At 38.9% G+C, this 27,691-nt stretch overlaps 1 protein-coding gene across 3 annotated transcripts in view; it reads left to right on the plus strand.

The window, feature by feature from the left end:
* atrnl1a (attractin-like 1a) overlaps positions 1-27,691 on the plus strand; it is a 384,223-nt gene that overhangs the window by 308,324 nt on the left and 48,208 nt on the right. For 2 of the 3 annotated variants that reach the window (XM_074676260.1, XM_074676262.1), the window contains one exon: positions 13,929-14,024. In XM_074676260.1, coding sequence (XP_074532361.1) covers positions 13,929-14,024 — 96 coding nt within the window. The remainder of the gene's footprint in view (positions 1-13,928; positions 14,025-27,691) is intronic. The other variant, XM_074676261.1, reaches the window with a different exon arrangement.

Below are 27,691 nucleotides of genomic sequence, written 5' to 3' on the forward strand. Positions count from 1 at the left end.
TATCTGAATTTGTATTTGAAAATTGATCCTGGTTGGTCAAAACAATGCAGAAGTGACTGATTGTCTGTGGCAGGGGTAGACAACCTAAGGCACAGGTGCCACAACTGGCACATGAGGCCATTTATGTTGGCACACAGAGAAAAGTTACAATGAGGAAGAGGACAAAATAAATAAATGAATAACAACACAACTGTCATATTGTACTCTATTTAAGGCTTCTCAAGAAATAGAGCACACTGTAAATGTTCTTATTTAAAAATTTAACAAATAACATTAAACACTAAATTTATATCATGAAGTTACAAGTTTGCGAATGTGTCTTGCATGTGTTTCACTGCAAATCTCTTGGGGGGGGGTCAGTCTGCTATAACTTACAATCGCATCCATTTAGCGCTGTTATCATGGCAAACAAACCAAGGTTCAGTTGTTCTTTCCATCATAGTTGGACAAGGGATAATGGATTTGTTGCCAGAGATTGACAGAGATCAGGGGATATGCACCCTTTGATATAGAAGTGTGGTATGGAGAACATCAATTCTGCAGCGTCTTTTTGAGACCAAACATGAAAACAGCACTAGCAAAGTATGCTTAACAAAGGAACACATTCAAAACTTTCTGCACTGTTAAAAACCAGGCAATGATGGAATTTATACCATTTCATACCGCATAGCGAAGCAAAGAAAACCATTCGCTGACAGGGAATTCAAAAGGAGACTTTCCTGTCAACTGTTGATGATTTCATAAAAGAAGTAAGTATGAGGACTTTGGGCATGAGTGTATTCTAAAGTGGCATGAGTCATAGAAAAGGTTGCCTACCCCTGGTCTACAGCAACAGGGACAATCTTAATCCTACATATTTTGCTTAATCTGGAGCCAGGTACATTTAACTACAGTCTGTTGACACTTACTAGAAAACTTACCAACAACCACAGCTTGCATTTGCATTATTTGGGCGACACAACCGGGTAGACAGTTTTCTTTTTAAATCCATCCAAAGCACAAAACCTATAAATTGGGACAAGTCTACTGCATACTTTACCAGTAGAAGCTTTGTCAGAAAAATATGGATGAGTTGAACATACTGTATGTTTGTGGGTTAGGCATTAATACAACATTTTTTCATGTTTTATAAGAACAACAAAAGAAAGGCTTTAGTGCTCTAGTCTGTCTCTGTTGTTGGATATGTTAATTAAAAACACAATGGAAATGTATCATATGAAAATTGATCTTAAAGAGCCCTTGCTGGTCCCTAAATACCTTTGCTGTACTCTTTTAACTTTCTCATGCGAGCTCATGAAGATAACTGATTTGTTAAAAAAAAAAAAAGTGATGGCTTCCCACTCAAAGAAACTCAAAGTTAAACTGCATCAGTAGCTTCTTAGTGCGTGTACCCCTGATGTCATTGTTTAAAGGACAGCTAGATTATTCTAATTAAATTAAATTAAAGAAATAGAGTCAACATTAAGAAGGGGAACAAGGGAAACAGGAAATGTAAGGGAGTAGAGAGTGAGGGAAGGCACACAGCAAAGAGTAAGGAGTCGAACAAGCAACCACTGCACAAGACTGAGGCTTCTTTATATAGAGCACACACTTTAACCACCAGTGCCCCAGTTTGGCCAATTTTTATTCTGTTACTTCAGAAAGATGTCAGCCTTTTTTTCTGCCTCTTTTTCTCTACCCAGCCATCGTGTTAGCTGTAATTGGCTGGCAGTTAGCTTTGAATGGGACTTATTGGTCATAATACAAGAGTGTGTCTGCCTTGTTCAGGGTAACAGCTACAAGCTGCACGATCTATAAGCCCTTTCTGTCTCTCTTTGTGTTTTTGGCCCCTCTCTAATTAGCTCTCAGAATCAATTGGGATTTATACTACCAGCATGCCAGGATGTGTCGAAGATGTTCTGCTGCTATCAGATTGTCTGTCTCACTCAGGCTGCTGTTGTAGCTGCTTTTAAGGGTGGCTTTCAAACTATTTCAAAAGGTTCCCCGACTAGGCTGTAGGTTGAGAGTCTCTGAGACATATTAAGATGTCTTCATGTACCCACAAAAACATCTCCCCTGATCAAGCTCGGGACATCCTGTGTGGTCCTGCAGCACATAAACATCTCTTGATAAGCTCTTGCAGTTTTGCTTGGACTTTCACAGGCCAGTGGTTTAGCACATCTTAGCCCATTTACTACAAATCACAAGTGCAGCTTTGCAAGCCTCCAATTAGTTCCCACTAGAAGAGCTTGAACTTTTGCAAAGCTGCACTTAGAGAAACTCTACTTGGTTAACTTAAGCTGTATTGAAACAGTTGCTCAAACTGGATTGCACAAAATGGTCCGGCCTTTTAGAGAAACACAGTGATACCTTTAGAGTCTGCTTGGGATGGAAAATGTGTTTGAAATACTCCTGCATGTGCTCATCTCTAATGTACTAACACTAAAGGATGGAGAGTCTCACCCTTATGTTGTTGCTGAAAAAAAAATGAAAGTGAAGGGGACTTAAGACACATTTTTGGATGAACCAGTGAAAGGATCACTTCGTCTCGCAGACACCTCTGACAAGATTCTCAAGTGCTTGATCCATTCCTGTGGTTGGTGTGCCGGACTCTGGTCTGGAGTGGTCCCTCCTATCAGAGCAGGATATCTGTTTCCTTGTTTACGCTGCTCAGATCCCACTCACCACAGCCAGCCAGGAGACAAATGTCGCCCGGGAACTTGGCAAACATGCCGGAAATGAGATTTGTTATCGCTACTCGATTGTGGCCTCACTGGCATACAAATTTAAGAAGCAGAAGAATCTGTGTGTGACTCTGTGTGTGTGTGTTGGTCTCTTTATGTGCTCACACCTGTTTATCTAAAAGCATTCAACAGAGAAATTTGGCATCTTCCCAACAGCTTTTGTGATGTGAATACTCCAGTGCACCTATGTGTTCTTTGTAAATCAGCTCCATTGTTTAAAAGAAGTAGACCAGGGGTATCTCTACAGATACTGGGTCTGAATTTGTTTTTCTTTTTTTTTTCAAAACCTAATGTTTTATTTGGAGAGGCAAGGCTGTAAATCCCACCTGTACCCAGACATGGAAATGAGTATCAAAAGCGGCATAATGAGGGAATAATTGAATACTTTTCAGGATTTATCATGGCTGGATGAGCGCATGTGTGTATGTCGAGATGCTTATCATGGGGTTTAACAATGCTTATTCTGAGAGTGTGATACTATGTTCATCTCTTGTCCCTTGGTATTGCTCTTTGAAACTTTAAGTGCCCTAAGCCTAATTCACACCGTGAGCGCTGTGGTGCTTCTCTGCTCCATCCCTGCGCTCTGCTAAAGATAAACGCTAGAGTTTGGTGTGTTACAGTTTTTTGCATCACTCCGCCACTGACATCTACTCCAATAAACGCCTGAGCGTAGTGGACTAAGAATGTGGTAGATGAGTTAGCATTGGGGCTACGTTTAAGCCCCCTGGATCTAAAGCAGACACTGATTATCTGATGACACAATGGGTGGGACTTTTTTAGTGGAAAGAGAGTCAATGCTTTATAACTTATGGTTAGAAATAATAGTTATGACCTCTGATTTCCTGAATTGATTAAGTATTAATTTGGTGTTTTTGGGCTATAAGACATCTTGTTGCCAAGGTCAGAACTGTGCTGAGATTTCTAGGTTACAAAAAAGATTGGTTTAAATGGGAGCAAAGCAATAACACACTTTTATTGCTTTACCAACGTTAAATCATGGACTGAGTTAATGAATGAGAGACTGCTTCAGGTGTCACCTTCAGGGACAGGTTGAGTCCCTGAGTGGCTTCATTTATTTATTTATCCTTTTTTTATTATTCTTTGGTTTGTTTTGTTTTTAATTTTAAGCAGGCTCTGGGGCAGGCCCATTAAACAGTGTTAGGGTTACAAAAACAACCCAATCTCCAAGTCACTGGAATATGCATCCACCAGCCATGATGTGCACAAGAGAAAGTACCTTGAGAATTTTTTTTTCTTGCCAATGAGAAAAGTTCAGGTGTAAAACTATGAAACATTTGTGTCCTGAGGGTTACAGTCACTGCAAGCTGGATTTTTTTTCCCACTCATATCACCAGAAGTAGCAGCAACAGGTTGTGTCCAGCTTATCCATTTCTTAATCAGTATTAATTAGATTTTTTTATATATATATATACCAATTCTTTTATTAATTCTGTGTATTTGTATGATTCTTTATTGGTTCCCTTATCAATTTCTCATGCCAGCTTTCTCTGCACAAAAAAATCAGCTTTAGAGATTTTCAATTTTAAAAAAACATTTCATTGAGTTGATAAGTCAATGAATAAAAAAATCTGGATATCTGGATGTAAATGAATAAAGATAAGTCAAAACTGTATGTCACGGGACACTGATGTACTGCTTTGTTATATTTCATCAACTGAAATAGGCCGACTAGTGTCTCAAAGTGGTAATAGCTTTGTTCTGAGTTGTTCAGAACATTTAGCTTGCCGTAGTTATGCATGAGTCTGCATATAACTTTTTTTTTTGTCTTCCTGTTTGGAAAACATTGCCAGCTGCGTTTGCCATTCAGAGTTGTTGGTATTGTTTACAAAGAGTAATTGTGATATGTTTCTTTGATAAAAGTTGAAGTTCTGTTGTAAAACAGAAGTTATGCAGATGTATGATAACCACTAGCATATCAGTGCAATTTCTCATATACCTTAGCATTTAGCTACAGCTGTGATTTCTTTATCGTTTTTGGTACATTATTAGATGTATAATGTGTTAATATATTGAATAGGAATCCCATGGGAGAGAGTAATGTCCATTTATTTTTGTTCAGTTCTTAAGTAAAACTTAAAGCTGAAAATCCTGAAATAGAGGGGTTTTTTTTGTTTTGTTTTGTTTTTGGAAACTGTTATCTTTCTGCTTAGCCAAGATAGCTGGGCCGAATAGCCACCATAAAGTCTGGCAGCTCTTGCGTAATGTAAAGAATCAACAAAGGAATCAATAAGCATGAAGGCTAACGATGTTGATGGATTGAAAGATTTCTCATAGATTCTTTACAGGAACCGGTTTTTGATACCGATCCCCATGTTCTACTTACTGCAACAAGTCCATAGACATCTATATCTACCATCGATCCATTAGCGCTTTATTTTGCTATTGCTGTGTAGGGTCATGTTAGAGCGGGAACAATTAAAAGTTTCAGCAGAAACATGCACAGTTCAAGGGAAACATATCACTGGAGCATGGACAGACAAGTTTAACTTCCAGACTACACCAGCAATTTCCAGTTGGTGATTTTACACACAACCTGCCATAAAACAAAATGGCAGAGGTGATTCTGCACTATTGTAAGCAACAATTAGAAATCCCAGGAAGGAATTTCCCATAAAACACCATGCTAAGGAGAACCTGGGATCCCTAAATCATGTGAATGTAAATGCTGTTATTTCAAACAGATAGAAGCACAAAAAATGTGAATTATGTCAGAAATCTATAGAGCAAAACCCTGTTTGTTTCTTTAACTTGACGAAAGACATCACCAGCTCAACCTTAAACCATCCTAAAAGGAAACACTCTTAAATCTAAAATATCAGCCATATTACACCTTAAACTATGGATAGTCCAACTCCTGTGCCCCTGAAATCCCATCAAATAATGTATTCCAAAAATTCTGAAACCCTAATTTATGCCTTTAGATATACAGTATATCCCTGTCTCGCTCTACTGCCACAAAAAATAGAGTGATTCTTTGGAGTTACACAAGGCTTGACCAGATTTTGCATTAAAGACGTGACTGGCTTTTACTTTTTGTTGCTGAACCATGAATTGTACTGTCACAGTCACCCTTTTCATTTGGTCCTACTTACATATGCATTCACTTTTAGAGGAGCCCAGCAGACATGTCTTTATCAAGACACTTTGTTATGCATCAGTCCTCAACGTTCCAGAGGATATCTCAGCAGTTTCTCTGAAAAATCTATTTTCAGTGGCAGACACTGTAATAAGGGATACTTCAGTACATTTTGGTACTCATCCAACACTAAAATAAGTTTAAACGCTTTTTTTTTTTCAGAGCACTACTTCACCATTGTTACTGTGGATTTGGGATCAGTCTGTAAGAATTATCCATCCTGTTCAGAAATGCTTGTTCCCCTCCTATCTCTGATTAAAACATTAATCAGCTCTAAACCTGCAGCCTTCTGTGGCATTGATTAAACTATCTTGTTAGGTTACAGATTGACTGGGGGAACATGGGCGCTGATGTAGCAGTACATCTGCAGAGGAAACAGGGGCAGTAATGCTGGATGAGAAATGTGTTGTTAAGAAGGTTCACATCAGCAAATTCTGCTGGGTGTTTGTTGTGTCTGGGGTGCTTTCTGTTGACTCTGTGTCGATCTCTATGCATACCTCAACCAAATTCTCCTCCTTTTTACTTTACATTTCCTGCTTTGTAAATAGTATTCAAGAAGAATTTGACATGTATTGCATCTGAAAGTCTGGCTGTGCCCTGCTCATGCATGTAACTGCAAAAATGAAAGCCATTTGGGAGGTCATGAAGAAGAGAAAAGTGGACCTGGATTTAAAATCATGTTCTTTACCATTGGGTACTGGCTGCAACCATGTCAGCAGGCTGGAGATTCATCTCACCTGGTAAGAAGACTGATATTTTTTGTTTGGAGCTGATGGTTGAGTGAAATGAATAAGGCAGGATTTTAAAAAAGAATCAGGGGTTTGAGCCTTATATGATAAAAAAAAACGTTAGCATTAGTTTATCATTCCAACCTAACTCGTGATTTCTGCCTTTAATAAATCTAACCTCTATCTTGTAAATGATAAACAGATACTTTTTTAATCAATTGGTTACAGTATAGCTATGAATTGAACAAAATTGCTGCTCCATATGTAAAACAGGTAAACTAGTAGAATTTGGACATCTCAGTGTGCTCAACAAGAAAAGCTCATTCATTAGAGGTGATACCAATGTTCCTGTTGATTCCTCAGTTCATTAGACTACATAGAGGTCAGTACTGTGTCAAGGTCAGTCCAGTTTCTCTACACCAACAACCCCATGAATAAGAAAAAAACTTTCTCAACTTATTCACTAAAGCCCCGTTTCTACCAAGCGGTTCAGTTCGGTTTGTCTCGGCACAGCACCCATGTTACGGCATTTCCACTGACTAATCCAGGGACAGATCCCCAAATAATTCCGATGAGCTGTCCCACTTTTTGGGACCCTTCAGTAGGGGTGCCAGACTAAACCGATCTAATCCCGGAAGGTGGAGCTACAACACTGCAGTGCGTTGATGGTCAAAAAAACAATCACTGTAGCTGTATTTCTCCTTGCAGCACACAGACTTCTTTAATAAGAAACTCGATTGTGCTTTGTAACAAATAGAAAATCACAAAGAAGGCAAATTGCTGTATGTCTCCCATCGTTGCTCTTTGTCAACTGTGTTGCGTTTTTCTTCTTTGTTGGATTTATTAGCAGGGTACACTGTGTCGTGCAGCTATGGCGTCACGCTATTATTTAACTGATGCAGCTGTCGGCATCTGGCTTGCATGTACCACCTACCACAAGGGGGTAGGGTTGGGTGTAGGAAGGCAAACAGGACCAGGCTTTACCGAGCCAAAACATACCAAACCGCACTGATCTAAAACAGTCTGCTTGGTGGAAACAGGGCTCAATATGTGGTCAATTAGAAACACACATTACACAAGTTTATTAACAAACTTTGTGCTAAAAATATCAAAGATAAGAGCAATTGCACAAGTTCCCACCAACAGGCTCTCTGACATGTTCTGTACATTCAGGGTAGATGCATTGACTTTACCATAGTTTCACCCTTCCAGGGCTGATGTGGAGTTTAATTGCATCCATAGCAGGAGCGAGCCACTTTTCGTGTTGTGAAACCCATCATTTGCACAGGAGTGCATTTGAAACAGCAAACAGCACATTACTCAGGTATTTCCAATCCGTCTAACAGGACTGGCAATTTGAGCTTGCAGGTGCGACTTTGTTTGAGCCGCGTTCTGTGAAGCATAATTCGCCATGTGATTGGCTTCATTGTAGCAGCCTCTCATTTTTCTCCCGGCTGTTTATGCATCTGTTTGTCCAGCTGAGAATGCAGGATGGATGCATTAAGGGATGTTTGGATGCCGGGCCTCCCTACAACGCAAGATAAACAGGAATATTCAATATGGAGTTAAAGCACGGCTGAATACAAGCAGGAAACGTTAACTCTTACTTTGAATTTTGGGCATCCAGCTAAAGTCCTCAAAAAGCTTGAGCAACATTTGATTGCTTTCTCTCCTTTAACTGCATCCAGTCCTTTGAGTATGTCTACCCTTTTTTCACTCCTTCAGCCATTAGATGTTATGTCTCTAGCGTTGAACTGCTTGTTTACAGCGCAGCAGAGTTAATTAGCCATTTTATAGCTGATTTACAGCCCAACAGACAGGCAGAAGATGGCCACTGCCTTGTCCTTGTTGCCTACTCAAGGACTTGTTGAAGGGGGCATTAAACACAAAGCATGCTTTAACACAGACAAGTGGTCTGTTTGACCAAACCAGTGGGAGTAGCTAAATTTTCATGCAAACATACATTCAAGGTGGTGTATATATGCAGACTCAATACGTACACACCAGAATGCATACACACTTGCATATCCACGAGGCTCTAAACTTAACACCGTGCTGGAAATTCCTCCCACTTTTTATACCCTTACATAATTTCACTGTCTAGACCAATTTATCAGGATGCAACACACACACACACACTCGCAAATGTGACCCAACTCACATTGACCAGTTTATCTAATCTTGGTAACACAGGAGCAGAGGCTTTAGGGAAGACCAGGCGAGAAAACACCTCCATGAGTCAAACTCATCCATGAATACTTCAGTTTGAGATATAATAAAGTTCTTTAAAAGCAATTAAAGTACAAGAGTTAAGGAAAACTAAATCAAATCAAAGGAGTACATAGAAAAAATGATTTACTACGAACTGTGATAACAGCTACCGCACAGTTAAAAGTGAACCCTGTGGGTTATAAGACTGAGTCTGTTCTAACTTATTGAAAACTAAGGGTCCCTAACAACAGGACAGCCTCAAACCTATTCCCATTAATTCACTTTATAACAGGGGACACAAGGTTTCTTACCATGTGGTTTTCTTGGCTGATGCTCTTTTATTTTAAGGCAGTCAGCAAAGTTGAGACTAAGCTTCTAAAACAGTAAGAAAGATAACTTTGTTCTGCTTGAAACTAACTCATTTGTCTTCCTGTGAGGCACAAAAGCAGAGGCATTTTGATTATTCTAGTTGTTAATTAACTTTGAAATTAGATGAGTTAAGAGGTCTACTTAACTAAGTGCTCCCTTGTCTCCCTCTCACCTGTGATTGCAGAGTTTTTACTCTTCTTCCAAAATTTAGCTATTATTTCTTAGGCCGTTATTATGGTTTTGAATTTTGAAATATGTCCTCAAATCTGTTTGTGATTGCCTGATGTTGGCTTCAGTTTAAAAAGTGAACAATGTCAGGGGTGATGTATAGTAAGCAGCTTGCTATGCACATTGGAATTGGACAAATTGGACAAGGTGAGCAGCATCCAGATATGCTCACCTATACCACCTGCTCACCTATATTGCACTTATTACCTGGCTGCTAACCACAGCTATAAATAAGTTAGCACACAATATTGATTTAAAAATGATTTATGCATACAACTCAAAAGTACTATCCCTCTGATTTCACTGTTTAATAAAACTTCTTGACATTAGATTATTGTCAGTGTCCCAGTAGAACAAATTACAATTGAACTCATCATCTACCATTGAGAATTAATCAATGTTGTTTTAGGTTTTTGTCCAACCAGACCCAATTATTCAACACAAGAAAATAACAACTGTCGTTAGTTAGCGACAGGAATTATAATATTATAACTTCTAACTTTTCCTCTGACACCATTTGCAGAATAAATTTTGCATGTTGGTATTCAATGAACAAGTCTCTGAACTTTAATGGAGAAATGAGTGATGCTGCTCCTTACATAATGCAAAAATAAACATGCAGGACTTAAAATCAGAATCTTCGATCACATTTTCTCTCCACTAAAAATAAAAACTTTTTTTTTTTTTTTTCCTGTGTCTGAAACAAAAAGCCTGATAAGTTCTCTGATATTTTTGCCTTGACTATGAATCCTCATTCAAAGTCACCAAGGTCTCCCATTCTTGCCAACTTGATTCACGACAAGAATAAAATTGGCCTGTGCTGTTTTTATTTATTTATTTATTTTAATTAGAAAGGCTCTATTTTGATTTCTTACTTGGACCATGTAGAACACCTGTGTTACATGTTTTTATGGCTTAAATATTTTGTTCTTATCTGTAAGGTTGTGATAAGCAATGCCAAAACTAGTATTTCTGTCTCTATTTTAATAATTCTTTTAACCAAATAACAGCACATTTAAAAAATATTAATAATGTTGATTCAACCCTTTCTTTGGCTCACAGTTTGCTAAATTTAAAACACAAAAAAGACTTGTCTAAGTGTAAAAATCAAAGAAGATAAAACATATACTCTTTTTTTTATCTAAAACTGTTCAGAACTGAAGCATTCACACTTATCTCACAGAACAGACACACTCCATCTCTCCCACACGCTCTCACAGCGGACCTAACAGATCTAAGCTGACATCAGCAGGAGGCTAAAAGCGATGCTAGCAAGCACAGCCTGTCATCCAGGCAGCGTTAGCGTAGCGCTGACAGCTAACAAGAGAAGACATCACATTAGCCGGGACGGCAGCTCGCTAGCAGAGCAGTTACCGCCGCCGGAGCACCTGGCTGCACTGATGTAGCTACAGGTGTAGTATTCACTCATGCTTAAAGAGTCTGACACTGGCAAGCCAGCAGCCGGCGGTGTGATAGCACAACACCTGACAGCTGTGTAATGTCAATGTGCAGCCTTTTTTTTTTTTTTAAGCAGCAGGAGAGGACACAGAGGTGCAGGAGGTGTGTCAGTTAAGGCAGAGGTAACAGAGGGTGGAGGTTACTGACATTTGAGTTTCCTTATCCTTTACAATCATGCATTGACATGTCATGTTTTTCTTTGCTTTGTTGGAGCCTGGTGTTTTGATTTTTCTCTATTTACTTTGCCTTTATGAGGTTTTGTTGTTACTCACTGGACTTTGTTGCATTTCATCTTATTCTTTTGTTGATCCTTTTGCTTTGTTTGCCTTTATTGTATTTTTTTATGACAGTTTTAATTTTTTAAACTATAAGATATACATTTCAGATCTCTATTTGCTTAGCTTTTGTTATTTCAACATAAATAAACTTTCCTTAAATTATTTTGTTGTTTGTTTCATTTGATAATTGATACCAGGGACAGGAAGAAAACAGAAACATGGCTTTTTTTCCACATCACTACATCTCTGGCTTTTTTCACCAGTAGCATTGCTCAGCTGTGTTTCTTATTACTTCCCTACTCTGACCTTCTGAGCTTGTGTTTTGAGCGGCTGCCGTTCCTTTTTCCTTTTATGTGCTGGTACCAACAAGTTCATATTAATTTACACATATTTGTAAAAATAAATAAATAAAAACATGGAGTTGTAAACAAATATTAGTTACCCCTTCCAATGTAAGGGTCACAGTCTGCAGCCCAGATTCTCCATCTGTCTTCCGGGCATTGGTTTCACTATGGTGTGCATGTGTGTGCGTGTGCGTGTGTGTGTGTGTGTGTGTGTGTGTGTGTTTGGCGGGGGAAGCACCAGCCAGATTTTCCACTGAAACAGAAAGCAACATACTGATGATTAGAGCTTGGCATATAATAGAGCAGAAATGAGTTTGTTTTTGCGTGAAACAGGTGGCCACCCCCCCAGCTAAATGTAAAAACAAAACCCCATTAACATGTCTGTAGTGAAGTGGAAAAAGCTGGGAACAGACCTTTGGATGGTGAGGAGGGCATACGAGGCTACACTGAACATGTTGTGTTACCTTTTTCTGCCTGTGTGTTGTCAGAGAGATTCAGCTCTGCTTTTGAATGGACTTGGTATGTGTTTGTAAATACTTTTCCAACAAGGTTTCCAGCATTGTATGTAAGCTTCAGTATACATACCTGTGTGTGAGTCTGTGTATTTTCAGCTTGGGTGTTTGGACCTCATACTGATAAAGGCCTTGCTGCCTGTCTTTGTTCATCTGACATTTCCTCATTAATGAAGTTGGCCTGCCCTTCTCTACCTCCCCTCTGACTCCCTACATGCCCTCCCCACCTGCCAGTCCTCGCTCTTCTTTGCCTCCCTCCTGTGCATCTATCCACTATTTTTGCTTTGATCTCTGCTCTGCGCTCTTCCCCTCCTCTCATCTTTTCCTTTCTTGTTCATCTGCTTTCCTGATCACAGTCTGTCTTTTTCTGCCCTCTTACCCTTACCCTTTTTCAAATTGTGTGTTTTTTTCAGCTTTGATTCATTACTTATACAGGATAACTCCAGTGTTTTCAAAACACAGCTCTGTTAAACGTAGTTTTGGGTGACAATCTGCTGAATTGCTTTGGGACTGTCTCTGAAGATTGCTTAGCTGTCAGCAGCAAGATGGACTGTAATTGCTGCAACTTAAACTGTGTGGGAAAATGCAATAGGCTAATATTATACACAACCTGAAAGCAGGTACAATAACAGGCCCCTGACTTTTTTTGAATACCAAGAAACTGTCATTTTGTCTCTCTCTATAAATCTACAAGCCCTCTTCCATGTTGTATAACAAATGTCTGGCCAGTAAGTGTTATCATCCAAGCTTGATCCTTGCAGAACCTTAAAAGATCCAAAGTAACACAAGCACAAGCCAACTAAAGACTGAAAGTGGTATTAAACCAGAAAGACTTTTTGGCAAGGTAAAGTTATTGATTTTTACTCTAAACTCTGGTGGTATTCAGGAGTGCAATTTAACGGCTTTCTGGTAATAAAAAAGTTTCTCCGTTTAAATGTCCTCTGCATTGTTTCCAGCTTAACATTTTAGCCTGTCACTGGTCTATGACATGCACTTTTATTTTAACAAGCAACTTTGATTGTTCAGAGGATTACTAGGCAGCTTTAAAATCCCCTGTTTCAGACAATTATTTCATCTCTATTCAGACATGGTTATTGGTTTGACATAAAAATAAGTACTATTTGGTTTCTGTGCACAATTAGCAGTTAAGACTGGTGAGGCAGGGGAACTGAGTAAGCCTTCAGCATTGTTAAGAAAAGACCTTGAACAATTAATGGTATTTTACCCATTGAAAAAAAACAACTCAAGTATGTATGAAAGCTGCCAATGAAAGGTTAAAAAAAAGGAATGCCATTCATTGACTATTCATGGATATGATTGACATTGTGTCTTTGGTAAACCTTTGTTCACTCATTCATGACATATCTACACGGCATAATTTTCAAGCCACTTGTAAATATAGTGGTCAAAATGTGTTAGCAACACCTAGTTGCTTGTTATGAGAGCTCAGATTTCTCATACTTTGGCACACATGTCAGTCCCTTAACTCTGTCAGTCATCAAGCTCCTTCAACTGCATCAGAATCTGGTATATCTTTAATTTTTTATGTTTCTTTTTAATTAAAGACAAAGGTTTTTTTTTTAATATGTCTTTATAAAGACAGCATTGATCTATTATCTCCAAATTACTTGAGGTAATACCCATGTCATTACTGTACTCTTTTCACCCCATGATAAACAAATTGTCAAATCAGTCTGACAGAAACTACAACTTCATTTTCTTATATTTAAGTCATTTGGAAACTTGTCCAAATTAGGTCTTGGGAACATTTCAACCTATTTCTGATAAAAATTTTAAGGTGCCCACTGGTTTCATTAATGAAGCAAAATATACTGAAGTTCCAACAAAGTCCTGTTACATTAATGTACATATAATGACACATTTACATTCTTCTTTCTGTTTTTCTGTCTTCTCCTGCAGCAGTTGATGAGAGAGCGGCAGCAGATGGCAAGTCGCCCCTTTGCTTCGGTTGCTGTGGTGTTGGAGGCGGGCGGTGACCAAGAAGAGCTTCTACAGGTAAGCTTCTACAGCATAAACACAAATACACTAATACACATAAGGGAGCAAACCTGGAGAACACACACCCACAGAGCTTGATGTCATTGGATGGTATTGAATTAAGCAAAACGTTACCATGTGTTGGCATTAGCAGCTGAGCATGTTTTGACTGGGAGATGTCTCATACACACTCACACACACACAGACACACACACACACACACACATACACACAGACACACACACACACACACACACACACACAGACACACACACACACACACACACACAGACAAAGACACAAGGGAATGCAAATGCTGCTTTTTTTCTTCTGACCCTTTGCCAGGACTGTAAACAAACTCTAACTTGAATTCAATGTGCTCTGAGTGAAGAAAATGTTCTCAATTCAAATAGATTTGCATTTTCAGTAAAGGTTTGGGTAACATAGCAAGTTTGAGAGCATGATTAAGGTTTATTTAAAACAGTGTGGTTTTTATTTGGCAGTGCATGATTTTTAAAATGTGGCTGGTATCAGACCCATCTATGAAACAAAAATATTTTGGGTATTTTTGGTATGCAACTTCAGTTTAGAGGTGTGTAGACATCTACACATGTACATGATTTAATCAACATTAAGGATGTGAAGACATAATTCAAAATAACATCTGTCACCAACAATTCACAACTGTGATGCTTTTTGGATGTTGAGATAATTTCACCAGATATACATACCAATATACTGTGGTGTCATTGCTATTTGTTAAACACATACCTAAATTTGACCTATACTTAGAGCGTTAGCCAGTTCAGAATGTGAAATAGAAGTACAAGAGGAAAAGACAACAAAAGACAGAGTAATGGCATGATTTGTGGCTTGAATAGTGCGTGTGAACCAGTGTAAGAAGTCTGTTTGTACTGGAGGAACATTGAGTTGTGAGTCATCAAATTGGCAGTGGCTTGCATAGATAGTCTGACATCATTCAGTTTGCATTGAATGCCCAGAGTCCCACAGCACATTGCATGGCCAAGTCGACACCGACCCTCATCATTTCAGAGAGAATGGAGGCTTTACCATTTGTTTACTGATCAGAGGGGTTTATTAAGCACGTACCGCTAAGAGTAGCAGAATTAAATAGCATTGAGCACATGCACAGACAGGACCAAAGAGCTGAGCTGAAAGCACTGAATTAGTAATGTCATAGAAAAAATCAGGAGCTTTCTGCAGCGTATCCCCCGCCTGCTGATTAGAAGTGCCATTGTTAGATCAGCCAGAAACAATCACCATGCAGTAATGCTGTCACTGATAACTGCTTTTGCTACTGACTCTGACATCACGACTTATCCAGTTCCTACTTCCTTGGATAGTTTTGATACAACTTATTAAATTAAGATGTTTAAAACATGTCCTATGCATCTCTAATGGCTAAATTGCACTAGATGCATCTGCACGACAACAGATCAGGTTTCCATTCAAGTCAATCTGTCAACTTACACCGGATCCATTCTGTTGCAGTCCGTCTGCGTGGCTGCTTCGTCATGACCAAGCGGCAACCTGCGGTCTAAGAAAATGAGACAATGCAGAAGTGCTAAAATCTGCTATTTCTCGAGTGTCCGCTATAAGAATAGAACAGAATAGAATAGAATAAAACTTTATTGTCATTGTAACAAATACAACAAAAGTAAGAAAGGGTATAGAAAGTGCAAAAGGGTCCATAAGAAAATAGGTGATGACAGCTTGTCCATCATTCTCCAGCTCAGCCAGTCTCCACCTCCACAGGGTCCAGGACTGAGCTTCTTCAGCAGTCTGTTCAGTCTCTGTCTCCTGGATCCTGTCTGCTCACAGCAGGTGAAGCTCCTCCAATGTGGCGTTGGTGTCTGATGTTAGCTCCGTTAGCCATGTCTGTGAATAGTATGATGCTACTCTGCCCCCTGGTATTCCCCCTCTGTTGGTGGGTTAGCACAGCTAGCTTGTCCATCTTATTGGAGATAGATCTTACGTTCCCAATAACGATGGATGGGTGGACAGGTCGATGTCACCACTTCTTAGCTCACACCTGAGAACTAGCTAGTCATCCTCACCTCATATCAGGCCTTACACCAGTTAGCATTGACATGCTACAGGCTGCTAACAGCTGCGTTCACATGTAAACAATGCAGCCATGGTTACATGTAGGTTCTTCAGACAAACACAGGAGAAAAGATTCAAGATTCAAGCGGATTCTTGACAAACAGCGACTTTTAGCTCTTCTGCATAGGCTTCATTTTTACTGACCAGAGGTTGCCCCTTGGTTTTACGACCAATAGCAGAGCAGGGTGTATATCTGTCTCTAAACTTGGACTCGCAACACAGAAGCAAAACTACTATTGCTAAGAGGAATGTAATGTTTGATGAGTGGAATGGATTTTGTATGTCTGCCACACACATCACTCCTAATATCATGTCACCACAGGAGGTAATTCAAATCTCCTTATAGGAGCTCTTTTACAGATAAATTGGCTACAGGAACAATGCAGTTGCTTTTATGCGTTCTCATACCCAGAGCTGCATGGCTGTAAAAGAACTACTGGGGTTTACTGTATGCATTTAAGTAAGAAAAATTAGGGAATTTTACCTTAAAACAGGTGCAGGCAAGCATCACTCACTTGAACATTACACTAAAGGCCTTGAAAGTTCTGCTGAAAACAAGTCAGAGGACTGAAAGTTGTTGTGCAGCTGGTCTCAACAGCCCACTTGTCATCCAGCAGTCCTGTGTGAATACAGGACTCTTTTTGTTTGCTGGCACCTCACCTTGATCCAGCCAGCCCTGAAGGGTCCTCATGAGGCAGTGTGTCTATTGGAGTGTGGGCCCTGAGAGAGCCAGCTGGCCCCTCGGCTCGTATCAGCCTCTTAAACAAGGAGAATGTAGAGCACATGCTGCATGACAGTGGTACTTTCCACCAAATCTGATGTGCTCTCCTCCAGGGAGCAGACAGTTGTTCTACAATGGAGTCACCTCTGTTATGAGATCTCAATGACATTCATATGCAGGGTTCAAATAACATGGGGCAGCTGAGAGGCGTGGAGTGATACTTGGTGAATAGCAAGTAGTCAAGTGTTCAGCATGATGTCGAAACATGAAGATACAGACAGTCAAGGGGTTTTGTCAAGGAGTTCTGTGGGTGTGTTAAACAGGGTGACTGCAGGTGTATACCTCGAGGAGGACGAAGCAAGAATGAGATAACAAACCAACCTCATGTATTCATATTGTGTGATTCATGGTGACCTTCATTGGGACATGTAGAAAGTGGTTAGTGTGTGGAAAGTCAATAAGTCATTATTTCAACTTCTGCATATTCCCACTGGCATGCACCATAAATCCAAGATGGCAGACTATCAATTTGTTTGCTCAGCACAGTTAATTTTATCCTAATATTAACAAGGAAACCCATCTGTTCTTCATTTAAATACCACAGCATAGAGGCACATTGATATGCTACACTCTTTTGATCTTGCCATTTCTAACTGTATTTGCTTGAGAAGAAGTCCTGTTAGGAAATATCTGTATAGATGCAAGAGCAACCCTGAGTAGCTACCCCATCCAAACCACCTCAGGTGAGGAAAGGGAAGCAGGATCCTGTTCTGTTAAGATGCTGATGCTTTGGAAGCAGTACCAACAATTAAATTAAATAGTCTTCTTTTAAAACAGCATAAATATTTTCTAAGTCAGTGAAGTTATTTTTACATCACTATTAATGTCAGCTTGTTCATGTCTTTGGTCAGCAGCTTCGTAACAGAGTCAAGACCCCCTCCTGCTCTCCGCATAGGGATTCTTATTTGCATAACCTCCTGCTCAATATAAATTACACTGGGGAACTATTTGAAAAAAAAAAATCTTTTGAGTTAGATTTTTATGCAGGTTAAAGCTAAAATTGGCATGCTGATTCCAAAATTGCAATTATAATTTTTTTTTCTAGCACGTCAAGATTTTTCTCCACAGTTTACTCTCCTGATAAGCAAAATTCCACTGGTTAGCTGGAGTAAGACTTGCCAGCTGATCACGACTGGATTCATCTGCAGTTATGAGTTGACTTGTTTTGCAGTCACAATTGAGAAAGTGCGGTGAGAGGTGTGTACAGGTCCCAATAGGTCAGTACTATCAATATCTGCAAACAGAAAGCTAGCACAGTAGGCTGTAAGAGGATTTAGGCTGGCTTATTCTCTAAACCTTGTCACCGTGGGCATTCCACTGTCATATCTATTTTGTTTGCTTTACGTTTTATTTATTTATTTATTTATTTATTTATTTATTTTTAAATCTTGTAACTATTCCACCTTTGTGTTTTATTTACATAGGTATATACTGTATTTCCTTTGTTCCAGATCATGTCAGCTCCTGTAGCTCCTCCAGTAGCCATATCCTTTGTAAAATAGTGTTAAATACAAAATGCAGTGATGCCTGTTTCTTTCATATTCCATTGTATGTCAATATTTGAAGATTTTTATTAAACAAGGAAATATCTGTTAAGTAAAGAATTTTTCGTACATTTTTTTTTAAGAAAACAGGGATCCTGTTGTTCATGAACTAGATGTGATAGAGAAAAACTGAAATCAGTTTTGGATTCTGCAACCAAAAATTAGGTTAGGACAGCTGTCAGACCTAACGCAACAAAAAAATGTGCTCCCCAGTGTTATCAGTAAACATGAATGAATGTGTACCCAGATCATAAGAGCATGAACACAGCTGAGGATTTTTATTTTGAAAAAATAAAAAAATAATAATAATAAATAAATTTTAAAAAAGGAGAAAGAAGCCACCTTTTGACATTGCAGTGCATCTTGCAGAGTATGTGGTATCACAAAATGCTTACCTGCATTGAAGAATCCAAGAATTCCAGTTTTTGATGTCCAGTATTTTCTATCAAAGGACTCTGACACCACTAAGACTAAAACCTACACCTTTGTGATCGCTGAAATTTCTTCTTTCAACAGTGAAACTTTAGTGATTATCACCTCTAAGACATTCTGCACAAAACATCATCTGTTTCAAATCCTATCCCCCCTGATACTGCCAAACACCTTCACTTATCTCCGTCTGTCTGAGGTTTTATGTCCTCACACAGTTTGAGCTGAAGGTTACAGAGACAATGCGACAAAAGGCTATCACTACATGATGCTTAATTAGGTTTTAGCTCTTCTTTGAGCAGGTTAGACTTACATCCGTTGGTTTATGTGCCTTTGAAAACCTCCAGTGTACCCTCCCTTATCTCTACCTCAGCCTGGTTTCCATTTCGTTCTTGAAGGTGAGAGACAATCGGGCAGAACGCTATCTTCACACTGAGGTTAATTACACAACATCTGGTTCATAGTCAAGCATGCAGCTTAGCATAATTGTGTAATGAATGAGGGAAAGGGAACATTTCCATGCTGCCCCGCTATTTTATGTTGTCCCGATTATGCAGAGCAACAGAGTATGGGAAAACAAATAGAGTCATCATCGGCCCATTTCATGCCATGTTTAGACAGCGAGCAGCGAACACAACACCTGTTGTTTCACACACACACACACACACACACACACACACACACACACACACACACACACACACACACACACACACACACACACACACACACACACACACACACACACACACACTAATTTGGTCTGCAAAGCCCAAATGGGAAAAAATGTAAATTACAGGAGGAAGACATAATTGCATGGAATGGAAAGTGGTGTGATTTGATGGTGGATTCATGCATAGCAAAATAAGTTGTATTTTCCATTTGATACACTTTCCATCTTCGATTACATGTTTTATTTAAACATACAATAGATACCAAAAAAAGGAAACCCTTTCCCCAGTTTACTTTATTTTCTTGCTCACTTTCTGCGCCTTCTTGCTCAAACTACACAAACTAATTGCAAATGGAAATAGCCATATAGACATTTTACTTAACTAAAACTTTACCAAACACAAGGCCATCAGCGTTCAGAGTGATGACAAAGCTTATCTTTAAGTGATACATTTTACATTAGGAAGAAAGCAGGATGACATTTTCAGACACTTACAGACACTAAAAGTACTGCTGTGTCTAGGGCCATCTCCAAATTCCAGGAAAACAAAGGTGTCCCCACAGGATCCTTGAGATACTTCACAGAAATACAATAAAAACTATGAAATTAGGCACTTGTATTAAGGGTCACCAACATAAACTAACCAGTATGCCTACATAATCTTTACTGGTGGAAGTTTTCATACAGGCCCATTATCTTTCAGCTCATTCTGTTTGTCATTTCTCTGTTTTTATTTAACATTCTGTTTGAATGCAAGCTCTAATGTCAGATTTTTTCCCCTTTTTTTGGTTAAAGGATTTTAATCATTGCCAAAAATTAACATGAAATTTACAGACTTTTGGGTGGGGAGGTTTGGCATGAACTCAACAGACTATGTTATCTAAAACTTCAGCAGTGATGGAGCGCTCTGCAGGATAGCATCTGGGCTCACCAGGATAAGATCTTGTGTGTTTTTAAGAGAAATGGATGCCTGTGACACAGGAAGCAAAAGAAATATGGGGAAAAAAAATAGAAGTACAAGGTACAGCAAAGAACAACAAAGGAGACAATGGGTAAATGACTGTGGCAATAGTGGAAATGAGCCTTAAAGTATATTTTTTTCTTTTTTTTCTTAGTGCAAGATCAATGAATAAAAATGCTGAATTTAAGGCAAAAAAATAATCATTAACTACTATTAACTTACCTAAGAGACTTTTTGTGGAGTTAATCCTACTGAATTGAAACCAAAATGAATGATGAATTGAATAACAGTCATTAAGTCTGCCCAAGTCTGTTGAGACATAAATCCAACAAAAAAAGTGCAGTTCCACAAGTTTCCACTAGAGGCTCTGTCTGAAAACAAAGCCCATCCCCATTCAGTTCCAAGTAAATATGCTTTACATAACAGCAGGAATTAACATGTCCAAAATACAGTTTGAGGTGTGTAGTCTATTCATGTGATCGTACTCTTTTTTTTTTTTTTTTTTTGTCTTATCATTCATCATTGTCATTATCTTTTCAAATTTTGTTGTCAATACAGTTGAGGATCTTCTTTCAAATCCCTCACTTACAGTTTATTTTTGGGAAACTATCATGATTACCAATTCTTGATTTGTACAGCCTCTGGAAAGAAAACTCTAGTTTCAGTTTAAATATTAGGATGTGCTACACACCACAAGCACCCTCCACAGTACTTTCAACATGCAATTTCTTTCCATTCTGTGAACTCCATTATACCACTTTACTTTCCCGTTCAATCATATTTTGTAAAAAAAAAGAAAAAAAATAGTTTAATGAACTTAAATCTCAAGGCAACAACATTTACATGCAAACATGCCTGCAAACCCACCCACCCATACTTCAGTGCTTGCCCACCTGCTGTCAGATTCATGATTCATGTCCTGTCTATCTACATTTTGTAGCCATATGGGTGAAAATACGGTAACTTTTTGCAAAGTACAAAATGCTGCCTTCCTCTGAGCTTCCCTTGTGGGTTTCCTTTCAGAAGCTTCACTCTGCAGCGTCTGTGTTCAAACCACAAAGCCTTTGACTGTCTCTGTGAGAACAAACGATTTTAGAATCCATCACAACACTATGTATAAATTCATGTGGACGTGTGGTGTGCTTAGATTCTTTAGGACACAGAGAGGATGAACTTTAAATGCTCTCCAGGTGGGTTTTCTTCAAAGACGCGCTATCCGTCCTCCAAAGACTTACAATTACAGGCACTTCTGAAACAAGAGCTGTCTATATTTGAAGAAAGTTTTCACATGGTGAGGTGTCTGAGCTCTGTTAATCTTCTGTAATGATACCGACTGCATGTGTCACTGCTGGAATACATTTTACTCTCGTCCTCCAACGGCTTACAATCCAAAGGAACAATAAAGACTTGTGTCAGAGTTTGAGAGGATTTTTTTTTTTTTTAACACTGAGAGCTTTCTAGGAGAAAGTATTACAAACTGCATGTGTTACAGCAGTAAAGTTGGCAGTACTACCATGGTGTCTTCATGCTGCTTTGAGGAGTTTGCTTTACACATCATAAAACGTTTTCTTCATTGGCATGCATTGCCATTGCACTCCAAGTTGACTAGTTGCCACTGTATCATCTTCAAGGTCATTAAACACAAAAACATCATTGTGTCAATTAATTTCAAAGGTGCCATTGTTTGCAAAATTAGCACTGTGCTGTACTGAAGACATGACTTTTAACTACCGATCCAGGCTTTGAAATGATGAAGAAGATATTTCCTGACTGACTCAACAAAGTAAGAAAAAGGGTTATTTTCTCCTTGGCTTCCATTTAGTTTTTACTTTTTTTCCTGAAGAAGTAAGTGAAAAGCACAAATTCAGAAAAAAAAAAAAAACTTTTTAAAAGTGAGGTGTTAAATCTCTTAAATACACTCCAACTGATGATCATCTGGCCCCGAGCATGTTAGTTCAGTATAAATAATAATCATTGTATTCAGTGTCCAATAACCACACCCTACCTTTTTCAAATACCACTCCATCAGACAACATCATCTTGTTTGCAGCTACAGGCCACCATCTCCCTTAAAATTTGGCCTGGGCTTTACAGCGTGTCACGGCTGCATTACAGAACACAGGCGGAGTCATCAGCATAAATCGATGTTTCCACTGCCTCCATAAAGCACTACCGTTACGTCGTAAAGCTGATGAGCCCACAGCAACTAGCATCTGCACGCCTCTGCCTGCAGAGAGCAGCTCCCACCTTTGCCGCTGATTAACGGCGGGCTCCTATTCTTCATAACGCTATTTAAAGCAAAGAATGAATCAATTTCATATCTCATGTTTTAATGTGGCGTATTTATTCTTCAATTGCGGGGATTTAATATGCCTCAGGAAGGAACAATAGTGGGTGGAGAGGGATGGATGGATAGAGGTAGGGGGAATGAAGGGGTAAAAAGCAGATAAAGAATATTTATGACACCTGTGAGTAATATATGTTCAGTAGAAAAATACACAGCTAAATACTGATTTAGCTACAATAGATGCGCACACACACTGCTGCAGGGCTCATCAGATAACACAAAGCTTTTATCAGGCAGAGAAGAAAAATGAGAAAAGGAACAAACACACACACACACACACACACACACACACACACACACACACACACACACACACACACACACACACACACACTTTTGAATTCACCAAGTACAACATTACCTACGCTTCTTTGGTTTACTTCGCAGTCACCTGTGGCTCTTTGTGTATCTCACAGCTCACACACACTAACACACATTACGATATTATTAACTCAATAACTCACACCCCTGTCAACGCTAACGAGGCTAAAACAAACCCATCCCTCTTCATGTTCTGTTTGTGCTTAAACAAAAAGGCTTTTTTCTTTGTCTTTTCATCATCGGGCAGATTAGAGGAAGTATCCGGGCCATGCATTATTTCAATGGCTTGAGGAAAACCACCTGCAGTAGCCTCAGCTGAGCAAATGTACCCTCCTAAACCATCTCTTTTATCCCTCTGTGTTTATCTTTTTTTTTTCTCCTGCCCTCTGACTTCAAACAGCTTTCATTTTTCTCTTTGAGAAAAGAGTGGGGGAATGACCAGTAAACCATACTCCTGGAATACAGTGTTTTTATCTCTGTTCTTTGTATTTCTTTCAACCAGCAATTTTGCCATTTTGCAGTCATCAAAGTAATTCAGGGTGAGGACAAAGTTGGCAAGCGCTCATTCCAAGAAAAATACCACATTTGAGGTTAAGTTATATAGTGCCGGAAAATTGTGGTCGAACTTGTTGACCCGGCTCACATAAAACACCGCAATAACAAAATCCAGCTGAGAAATACCAGTCTCAAGTTATTGTTATTAGGAGCATGAAAAGGAGAGGAAAATTAAAAAAATTGATTTTCATAAAAAAAACACTGCCCAGTACTGTCTCTCTGAGTGTATGAAATAGGTATCAAATCTCTGAACCCCTTATCCAATATTACCTTTGGAAGCAAAAGAAAACAAGGGTTTCCTGTTCATCCCCTGTAAGCGACTGGCCCATGTATATAGAGTGGACAGCCTGGCCCGTGGGAGGCTATGAGGGACTCAGAGAGAATCTGAGTGGAGCCAGGTGACAAAAATAAATATATATTTTTTTCTTTTGAAAGTCTAATCGCTTCTTGGCTCCCCTTCTGACATATCTTACAATCTCTGAACAAAAAATAAAGAGGACATCCGAAAGCACCAATTAATATTTTCAAATCACCACAACAATTTGATGTGAAAAAAACATTTCTATGAGGAGTATTAATTTTTCAAAGTTTGACCACAGCCCATCTGGATTGGCTGGAGAGATAGATTCATTTTACCTGTATTGCAGTCAGCCACCAGGGGGAGCAGTTTTGCGGCGACCTCACTTCATGCCAAGCAAGAGGACGTCTATTTTTTTTTTTTTTACAGTCTGTGGCACAGACCTTCTTCATCATATGTTGCCCTTGTTTAAAGCCCAATAAGCCACTTACAAAGCTAGAAAGCAGTTAGAGATAAGAAGCAAGGTCCATATCACATATCACAATACCAATTATGAATGAATCCAAATACAAACTGGTAAAAGTTGATGTTTGTCTTTAACCAGACTCTGGACAGCGTTAAAGTTCATGCTTGTTGTTTTGGATCTGATTTAGCCACTTCACATTTTGGTTTTAGATCTATTTATTCTTGATAGGCTAGAGTCATAGTCTACTGGTAAATGCAGTTGCCTGATTGGCCAGCCCACTGTAGTAGTTTTTTTTGGGCCAGAGTTACAAGCAGACCTCAGGAATGGTTTTTACCAAGACCAAGGGGATGCCAGAGTTCATTCTTTGACCCCATTTTTTCCCCCACAACTGTTATCTGTAAAAGACGTGTTTTTGTTCTCAGCTGTAAAGAAACATCTGGCCCTTTTCACCATGTTAAATCATACATACCCTCCACACGTTTCAGAGGGCAAACAGATGTTTCATCTCATACAGGACCAAACTTTATAAAACCCTCTGAGTTTCAGTCTGTGCTCTTGAGCTGACTCGGTCTGTTTAGGTACAATGTCAAAGTTCTAAACTGTTCATGCCCTCTATACACGTTGTTACCTCCTGTCAGCTGATGATTACTGTTCAACCACCCTGTACTCATGGAAACATTATTTTTTTTCTTTTTACCTTTGTTTTGACTGTAATGCGAGAGAAAACAAACAGCAATGCACAAGCTTTTCACGTGTGCTGTTACCAAGCAAAACTTTGTTCTTGTTAATATTACAGCAGAAAATACCACAAACACATTTTGAAGAAAATATTGACTCTAATGTGGTTATCCATATCTCCATGTTTTGTAAACACAATGTAATATGTAAAACAAGCAATGATAAGATAAGATATCCAACTTCTTTTTTTATCCTCTTACTTCTCAGGGGAAGTGAGTGAAGTAGAAATAATGTAAACTTTTGGATATTATGAGAACTTTTTATTAAGTAAATGGTGAAGTCCTTCCCTCACTGCAGACTTCATGCGTGTTTTTTTCTGATTCTTTCCTCCTCCTATCCTCTTTCCTTGCCCTCCTTGTCCCATCCATCTCACCCCTCTTTCCTCTCCCTCCTTCTGTCTGACTCCAAGCACCATGTAGTTTAGTGCCAGTTTCAGGTTCAGCTGACCAAGCAGGCGCACCCATTATGTCCTGAACACTCAGCCATGAATACACTGAGTGTGTGTGTGTGTGTGTGTGTGTGTGTGTGTGTGTGTGTGTGTGTGTGTGTGTGTGTGTGTGTGTGTGTGTGTGTGTGTGTGTGTGTGTGTGTGTGTGTGTGTGTGTGTGTGTGTGTGCCAGCATCAGTTCTTGCCTCTTACTTAGAGAGGAGAAAGTTTGAAGTGGAAACCAAACACAAAAGTCAAGTTATTTGTGTGAATGTTAAGAGAGTAAGGTTGCACAGTAAAGAACAACATACATACAGCCCTTTCCTAAAGAAAAACGAAAAAAAAAAAAAAAAAGAAAAACAGATAAACACAGCTATTTCTGTAGAGGGGAGGTGGAAGGTGTGGGAATCACTGCCAGATACAGCTGCAGCAGATTAAAGGTCAAGGTGTATGCTTAAGATGTATGTGATTAGGAAACGTCTCACTGCTCACCAACAGAAAGAGAAAAAAGATAAAAAATAAATAAATAAAATGAAGAGAATTACTGACCCCTTTAGATTTAATTTGACAATAGTAACAAATACAAAAAAAAGGAAAACAAAGCTAGACAATTACCTCATGTACATTGTTACGACACTGTCAGAAAACACACAAAGAACAGAGCTAATGAACACAATCATTGCTCCTATTTGTCAAACAGAAATTAAGCCAACAAAAGAGTCACACTTGTTTCTACATTTCCTCATTTATCTGACAGCTTGCTAATTTTACAATGGAAAAACAAAGCTTGTTTGGCTGTTTTCTATTAACAATACCTCATTACGGTTAATTTAAGCCATCTGACAAGTCAAACTATAAAATCTCATTTTAAGATATAACAAGTGAATATTATCTTTGAATTTCTTTAAATGAGTTCAAATAACTTCTATTGCAATACATTGCAATATATTATATATGCAATATATTGCAATTTCATTTTAGAGTTTCTTGAAATAAGACTAAAAGAAACTTATCAACTAAAAGGTCTGTACAAAGATAAAACGTCCAGCTACTGTACTCACTGGTACTAAGCTGTAAATTTAGCAACTTTGAATTAGTCTCTTAAATGTTGTGCGTATATATCATTTCAAAATGTACATAGTCCGAAACAACAGTGATTAAGGAAGTTTTCAATGGCCAAAAAGAACAAAATAAGAAATATGACAAATGGCCACAGAAGGACACCAATAAAATCTTGAGCCCTGTGCTTTACTTTATGTCCATGTAGGAATCTGGTCACTTTACGGTTTTGTTATTTGTGCTGAATCTCATTTCGTCAGGATTCAGAGATAGGACACTCGCACAGCTCCTCTTGAGCAGATGGCGTGCCGCCACGTTCCGCTCCAAGCAGAATGAAAAAAAGTGTTAGTCGGTCAGATTACTTAAACTCAGAAGACCCAAGATGACAGTGCAGGAACAAGCATTTCACTGTGACTCAGTCTGTCAGACCTCATCTTCACTTGTCATGAGAAACAGTAGCTTTTAGGTCTCTTATGAACTAGAAATGCTTGGCACTATGTAAACACTGTACCTCCAAGGATGACTTTGAAGGAGCAAACAAAGCACATAAAAATCAACTCAACACAAACACAAACATGGTGCTGGGATGGACAATGTGCTCAGGTCTAGTCCACCATGCCTGTGTCTTGGTAAATAAATTGCACAAAAAAAATAAACAAAACATTCAAACAGCTTTTTGAACCAGGCAGTGAGCAGCTTTGCTGCTTCTTCTTTTTTTTTTTTTTTTTCATTGCTGCAGCTGTCTCTTTAAGGCTCCCCACTGGACAACCCCCAGTCCTCTGAATGACCAGCCCTCTTCTCTGTCAGTGGTAGAGCTATCGGCAGACCTTTGTATTTGAGGCCCGCTCCTCCAACATGTCTTTATGACATCACCATTTTAGAAAGTCTTGCAAAACTCTTGTTTGGCTCTTGTGATTATTTTTAAGGAAAGGCTGTTTTGATCAGTTTATAGACCAATT

Source organism: Halichoeres trimaculatus, unplaced genomic scaffold (genome assembly GCF_033239565.1).
Source record: "Halichoeres trimaculatus isolate MK-OKI-2021-1 unplaced genomic scaffold, fHalTri1.1 fHalTri1_scaffold_8, whole genome shotgun sequence".
NCBI classification, from domain to species: Eukaryota; Metazoa; Chordata; class Actinopteri; order Labriformes; family Labridae; genus Halichoeres; species Halichoeres trimaculatus.